The sequence below is a fragment of the Calliphora vicina genome, chromosome 2, assembly GCF_958450345.1.
Source record: "Calliphora vicina chromosome 2, idCalVici1.1, whole genome shotgun sequence".
Classification (NCBI taxonomy): Eukaryota; Metazoa; Arthropoda; class Insecta; order Diptera; family Calliphoridae; genus Calliphora; species Calliphora vicina.
The window spans coordinates 71,253,465-71,261,322 of NC_088781.1; the positions used below are offsets into that span (position 1 = coordinate 71,253,465).

General features: G+C 36.1%; 1 protein-coding gene across 1 annotated transcript; it reads right to left on the bottom strand.

Moving 5' to 3' along the window:
- On the bottom strand, positions 1-1,187 carry Ppt2 (palmitoyl-protein thioesterase 2). The gene is made up of 5 exons (XM_065501581.1): positions 1,028-1,187; positions 826-967; positions 658-765; positions 323-596; positions 1-259 (listed from the first exon to the last, which is right to left on the bottom strand). Exons 1-5 carry the CDS (start codon positions 1,166-1,168, stop codon positions 61-63), a joined length of 864 nt encoding a protein of 287 aa, XP_065357653.1. The 5' UTR covers positions 1,169-1,187; the 3' UTR covers positions 1-60.
- Between the last annotated feature and the right edge of the window lie 6,671 nt (positions 1,188-7,858).

Consider the following 7,858-nt stretch of genomic DNA (forward strand, 5'->3'; position numbering starts at 1 on the left):
TTAATTTTTTGAACAAATTTTTAATTATTGTGCGTACATTGTTTTTAAAATCTTCATTCATCAAATCAAATGTGGCAAAATTACCTCTTTTATAATACGCTTATTGGTATGCCAAGTCAGATGATGAACAAACGGTCTCACCACAATTGTTAATTTTCCATGATCGGCCAATGTTTTTAGACCGATGGTATCAGATGTATAAATATCACGTTTATTGAAAGGTACTACATCAAAAGAGCCGTTATAGTATCCAAAATGACTGAAATTATCAATTAAATACATAAGGCTGTTTAGAAATTGCATATAAAATTTTATTTTAAACCTTGATTCCCATGGAGTTATCACACCATCATTTGGACCGCCAATAAGTACCATTTTATCCAAGCGGGTTAGGGCATCTTTAAACTCTGATGAGTTGGTTGATTTTAATTCATTATTAATATAGGGCAAGAAAACACTGAACTTAAAATATAAATCCTGTTTGTCAGGATCATTCCAATAGTTTCCCACTGACGTATGTTGTCCAACTTTGGAGTAAAACAATTCAAAAGCGGTTTTTGCTGCTAAGTCTGGGAATATTAAATGTAAAAAACTAGCTGAAATTTAAAACATAAACAGGTTATATTTAATTCTATTAATTATTGAATGCAATATTACTTCCGTACTGCCCTGCCTGTGGAGCTGATAAGGATATAAATATTTTAACGTTGTGATTCGGCATTGACTGTATGGTGGCACGAGCTAACAGACCACCTTGTGAATAACCTATAATTATATGTGTACATATCTTATGATATAAAAATATAATTTATAGCAAAATCTTACCCAAGACTATAATTCCTTCAGGATGTAGTTTCTGAATTGAGTCCAAGTAATCTCTGAATTGAGACACTTGCTTCCAAGCATTCTCAAGACTGTACCAATTACTAAATAAGTCACAATTGTACACCTTTGTTCCAGGATGTTGCTACAAAATTCCAACAAAAAACTAAAACCTCTAAACAAATTTGCCATCATGTTAACAAACCGATTCAATGAATCGCTGTAAAGACGTCATTGATTCAGACCCAGAAAGTATTCCATGCAAAATTACAACAGGCTTAAATGGTATTACCATGGAAATTAACGTAAATATGAAAAAACATTTAAAAAGTTCGGAGAATTTCATTATTAAAATAAGTTATTCCAAATTGAATATTGTGCGTGAATTTTTTGCTAGTAATCATTGTTCTTAATTGTCTCTTTATGTTTCTCAATTCGGTTTAAATGTCAAAATTAAGTCAACAAATTCCATCCTAAAGGTTGGCAATACAATACGTTTAATATAGCGTTCACACGTACAGCATAAATGAAAACATCACACTACCAGTAGCCCGTTTTTGTATAAAAATGTGTCAAATGAATAAAAAAAATGGTGTTTGTCACAAATGGTTCTGTATCTTTACTTTGTGAGAATTATCTACACAAATTTAAATAATTTTCCACCAATTATTGGACGGATGTAAGAAAAAGCGTTTCTGTAACAATAGGTCTGTTCATTTACTTTCCCAGTAAATACTTGCAACGAGAAGATAAAATCAAAATTTACTATATTACTCTCTTAAATTCTCAAAAATAGTAAAAAGTAAATGAACGCTTTTCCAGTAACAATTGTTTTATACTCACAATTTTCTTATTTTATTCCTTTTAAAATGTATAAATACTTACATTTTCTTCTATTTTAATGAAAATTCTGGTATAAATCAAGATCTGCGAAACAGCTTTAATTAGTGTTGAAGGCCTATGAAAGCCTAAATGTAAAACTGTAAAAAAATTTGTCTGATCTCTTAAGGTTTACGAATTATACACCTTTAAAGTTTTGATATATATTTGTAAATAACAATATGGATATCAATTGAAAGTGCTCCGCAAGGGCTTTCGATTGATATATAATATGACCAAATCCATTAACCCATTGTGAATCTAGGACTGTATTTAAGTTTTTCAATTTTGAGTTTTTTTTTTACTAAAGTGGTGTTATCTTGAAAATTAATCTATATAATGATTATTTATGTTATACAACTTTTTGTAGAGAATCCTAACCCTTTAAATCACGCAGTTATATGGGGTTAAAAATTAATAAATTATAAAAATACATATTTTTGTAAACAATTAACCAAACATGTTGCATGACTTTGTTATATGAAAGGGAATTTAGTTAATATAGGTATCATTTTAAAGCGCTCGGAAAGGTCTTTCGAGTGATATATAATATGTCCGAATATATTAATCCATTGTGAGCCAATAATTGTTTTTATGTTTTTTCATTAATAGTTTTTTTTTACTAAAGTGTTGTTATCTCGAAAACTAACCAATATAACCACAATTTATGTTTTAAACATTTTCGTAGTGAACCTTTCAGGCTTTCATTTAATATAAGTTTTAATCCTAACCCTTTAAATGACGCAGTTATTTGGGGTTAAAAATCATAAATTATAAAAAGTACATATTTTTGTAAACACTATAATTTATGAATTTTGTATTTTAATTCATTAAAAAAATATAACTTTATTGGTTCACTTTTTAATTAGAACTAATTTTTATTACAATTTTTATTCTTACATTAACTTAAAAATAAATGTTAAATTGCATGGTACGCAATTGCTTGGTAATCAATTGCATGGTAATCAAAATTATGTTTGTTGTATTCTTTAATTAATTTTGATTAATTCATTTATTTAAATTTCAAGCTTTTAATTACAACGACAAATGAACAATGTGTATTTTACAAGAAAATGAAGATAGAGATGTACAATAAAGTAAGTATTCAAATTAATAGTAATCATATGTAAGTACTTGGTACATTATACATATCATTTTTCCCCTCCTTGACGAACTGTTTATGGAGAAACCAGGATTCTTCTCTTTCGAGGTCTTGTCGACCGGCGGGGAGCTGGTGGTGGTTGTATAGCATCTTGTTGTGCTGCTTTTTGTGTGGTGGAAACGTCTGCTTGAGTTGCGGTAGATGGTGGTGTTTGGAAACCTATTAGTAATGATGTGGGAGAACTATTTGATGAAATTGTATTTTCTACGCTACCCATATTGCTTGACAATGTATTGTTGTTGCTGATTTCGTCTCTTTCAATTGATGGCAATGAATGTTCATGGGAGGATGAGGAACTTCGAACAGGTAACTTCGCTTCAGCATTAGTTTCTCCTCCGCTCGTATTATAATCTTCACTTAGATCGGTACTACTGTATTCCGAACGGTTCTTAGCAGTTGGAACTTCATCAATGTTCTTATTACCACGCCGGATTTGATTAACGTGTCTTTTTATGATTCTTCCCTCGAAGCGAATTTCATAATGTAAATCACCAATTCGGTTTAATATTGTACCTCTTACCCATGGTGCGTTTCTCTTATTGTTAGGTAGAAAATATACATTATCTCCGGTGTCGAATACTCTGTAACTGGCCGAGCTTTTTAGAAATTGCTTCGCTGTTATCTTAGTAGGTAAGTGTTCAGGGCGTATTAAATCGAGTCTCGTGCGCAGCTGTCGTCCTAAAAACAGCTGTGCTGGTGTAAATTTGTTGTGGTGTGCGGTGCATTTTTGTACTGTCGTATAAATTCATTCGCATTCTGCTGTAACGTTTGTGCAGTGGCCCCCATGGCTTTTAAGGCATTTTTAACCGATTGCACGCTGCGTTCAGCCTGACCATTCGTTGCTGGATGGTATGGGGCGGTGTATTTATGGTATTTAACACCAACTTTAGTTAGGTAATCATTAAACTCCTTCGACGAAAAATTTGTACCGTTATCCGATACCACCATTGTGGGTACACCGTACGCTGCGAATACATCATCCACCAATCCGATCGTAGCCGTCGCCGTTATTGATCTCGTTACTTTGATGTCTAACCATTTGCTATATGCGTCGGTGATAATGAGCAACATCATTCCTTCGACCGGACCGGCGTAGTCCATATGAACCCTCTCCCATGGCGCCCTTGGATATTCCCAGTGATGGTCGGCATATACTTTTGGTTTGTTGGCTATCCTTAAGCACCTATCACATTCTTTGGCCATGCGTTCGATATCAGCATCCATTCTGGGCCAGTATACAAATAAGCGTGCTATTCCCTTCATCTTAACTATTCCTAGGTGTGCTGCGTGTAAACTTTTTAGAACGTCCTCTCGAAATCTTGTAGGTATTACAACCCTATGTTCAAATGTTAAACAGCCTCCTTACAACTTGTAATTTGCCTCTGGTGACTTGTATCCATATTTGAGGAGGTCGGATCCCTTCTCTAGTAGTTGTACTATTTTTCCTAGCTGCACATCTTTTTTAGTTTCTCTCTCTATTTTGTCCGCGGTGATAGGCAACTGATCTATTTGCCGTATTATGAAGTTATCGAATTCATCGTACTCAGTGCCTGTGGGACTATCGAACTTCAGTTGCCGAATTTTTGAGCAATGTGGCATCATCCTAGATAAATAGTCGGCATTAGCATTTTGCTTCGAGGTTTTATAAACTACATTAAAATTGAAATTGCTTAAAAAATCGGCATAATTCGCCATGCGCGAAATGCACAAAACTGGAAGTGACTTGGGTTGCAAAATCTGTGTCAGGGGTTTATGATCTGTAATTAAGGTCCACCGCCTGGCGTAGAGATATTTAAAAAATTTCTGAACGGCCCACACTATGGCCAATGCCTCCTTGTCGATCTGTGAATAACGGCGTTCAGTATGGCTAATTGTCCGGCTGGCATAGGCGATAGGACGCTCCTGGCCATTATCCAATTGGAGAGACAGCACGGCACCCAGCCCTGTACTGCTTGCATCCGTTGCTAATAACAATGGTAGTTTAGGGTTATACGGCATTAAAACTTGTGGTGACACTAAAATTCCCTTGATGTCGTCATACGCCTTATCCGCTTCTGCGGACCACACCATATCCTTTGTCCTCAGCATTTCACGAAGGGGCCTCTCTCTCGTTGATAAATCAGGAATAAATGCACCGTAGTACGATGCCTTGCCCAGAAAGAGTTGCAACTGTTCCAGAGTGGACGGCTTAGGCGCCTTTGAAATAGCTTCGATGTGTTTGGTGGACTTGTGTACACCAAATGCCCCAAAAATTCAACTGATGACGCAGCGAAAATGCACTTCTTCCTGTTGAGCTTTAAGCCGCATGGCATCATTCTCTGCAGCGTAGTTTCTAAAATGGTAATTAGTTCTTTAAAATCCCTAGCGAAAATTAAGAAATCATCAAAAAAATTAAGGAGTTCGGTATTCCCTGTATTACCGACTCCATTTTCCTCTGCCATATTGCAGGAATATTTGCCGCTCCGTATACTGCACGTCGTGGTCTTATGAGTCCGTGCGTAGGTGTGTTAAGAGTAAGAATGTGGGCGAACTCTTCATCAATGGGTAGGTGGGTGTATGCATCCGTAATGTCTAAGTGAGCGAAAATAGTTGAACCCTGCATCTTATTAAACAAATCTTCTGCCTTTGGTATTGGGTGCTCATCGATAATTATCTGATGGTTTACAGTGGGTTTATAATTTCCAGTAATGCGTATCATGCCATTTTTCTTAGTGACCACATGTGTTGTAGATGCCCATTCTGAAAACTCAACTCTTTCATACACTCCCGCTGCAATTTTTGCATCGATCTCTTTAGAATATGCATCTCTTAGTGCCAATGGTATTTCTCTTGCACGAGCAAAGATAGGTGTTGCACTGGGCTTCATGTGTACCTTCACACATGGCCCCGTAAGCTTACCGGCTGACTCACCAAAAACATCCTTAAAACGCTCAATAGTCTCTCTCGTTAGCATTAAGAGTGCAGACATTAGACACGGCCACAGAGCGTGTCAAGATCATCATCAACAACATAAATGTTTAATAACCGTGTGGTCTTACCAATTGTCACATTCACCGCAACCCTTCCAATACAGTTTATTGTATGACCAGTATAACTAACGAATTTTCTGTCCGACTTGACCAGATTCCATTTGTTCTTGATGGCACATAATTTTTTTCTACTAATGATGCTGCAAGGTGCGCCAGTATCTAGCTCCATTTGTACCGACTTATCGTTAATTAAAACGTCTAAGAGTTTACGGTCCACCGTTTTCGATTTGTCAGCCTTGTTAATTTGGTTTAGTTGTCGTCTTCCTCAACTGATACCTGGTTGGTCTTATTCCGACACACTTTTGCTATGTGACCTATTTTACCACGTGCAAAACATTTGGAGTTCTTAAACTTGCATTCTGCTCTAATGTGATTGCCACCACAACCAAAACACTGCATATTCTTTCTCGAGGGTGCATATGGTTTATTACTCTTTGTTCTAACTGGCGCAAATCCTAGCTTGCACGTTTGTTCAGTGACAGACACGTCACTTGAGTTTACCTCTTTCGTTGCGTTTTGTGTCAGCTCCCTGGTATACGCCAGTTCATACGCTTCAGAAAATGTTGACGGCTTTTTTGCAATTAACTCGTCACAGATTGATGCCGACTCTAGCCCCAATAACAGCTGTTCAATGAACATACGGTCCAAGAAAGTTCCATACTCACAAAAAACTGTACCTTGTTTTAACCGCAATGTAAAATTTGAAATTGACTCACCCTGCTGTTGTTTTAGAGATCTGAATTTCACACTTTCAGCATATTTATTTCGCTTACCATCAAAATGATTTATGAGCGTATTTTTAATCTCCATGTAGGTTAGTTCACCCGGCTGTCTCGGGCTTACTAAAATTGTCACTGCGGCATTCAACTGGCTTCCCATATGAACTCGCGCATAATTTGCATAATCAACCTCAGCCACCTTTGCCAACTCCAATGCCCAGTCAAACCTAGTAACATAGTCCGCTACAGTTATGCCATCTGCCTCTCTGTATTCGGGAATAGAAAACTGTGGTGTTTTCGTAAAAGCCTCCGGTGCTGGCGAGGTCGCAGACGACGCAGATCTAGCCATCGCACTCCGCATTGCATCCGCTAACATGACCGCAATAGTATTCATCTGTTCTGGTGAGATACTCATCTTATCCCACTTCTGACACCAATGTTGTATTCTTTAATTAATTTTGATTAATTCATTTATTTAAAATTCAAGCTTTTAATTACAACGACAAATGAACAATGTGTATTTTACAAGAAAATGATGATAGAGATGTACAATAAAGTAAGTATTCAAATTAATAGTAATCATATGTAAGTACTTGGTACATTATACATATCAATGTTATTTTTCAATATTAGTTATTTTGGTCATTTATCTCATTTATTGATTGCAAATGTGTCAGCAATTTAAATAAAAAAGGTTTTGCAATAGTTTAATGTTTTTTACGTTAACACCTTCCCTCTTAATACCTCCCCTCAAAAATGTGGTATATTGGAAATTCTTGTTATGACGGTTTTTTCTGGTTTCCTGGTGTCTGATAGTTCTGGCATTCTATTGGAATAAAAATCGTTTTGTTGTTTTTATGCCCTTCACCTTCGTGAGAAGTGTCATTCGGTTTGTAATATCTTCATTTTTCATTTCCGACCCTATGAAGTATATATATTCTGGATCCTTATTGATAGCGGAGTCGATTAAGCCATATCCGTCTGTCTGTTGAAATCAATTTTCTGAAGACCCCAGATATCTTCGGGATCCAAATCTTCAATAATGCTTTCGAGAAGTTTGCTATTTAAAATCAGCAAAATCGGTCCATAAATAACGGAGATATGAGCAAAAAACCGGGACAACCTCGATTTTTGACCTATATCTGGATTACTAAGTCATTAATATAGACAATATGGATATCTAATGATATATATTTCAAAGTCCATTGCAACGATGTAGATAAGGCTATATATAGTAAGTTGGACCT

Excerpts from the sequence above, each read along its gene's own strand:
- Ppt2 (XM_065501581.1), bottom strand. The coding sequence starts at position 1,168 with ATGAAATTCTCCGAACTTTTTAAATGTTTTTTCATATTTACGTTAATT. Across the intron at positions 766-825 it reads TGAAGGAATTATAGTCTTGG|GTTATTCACAAGGTGGTCTG; the intron begins GTAAGATTTTGC and ends ATATAATTATAG. Across the intron at positions 260-322 it reads ATAACTCCATGGGAATCAAG|TCATTTTGGATACTATAACG; the intron begins GTTTAAAATAAA and ends TGATAATTTCAG.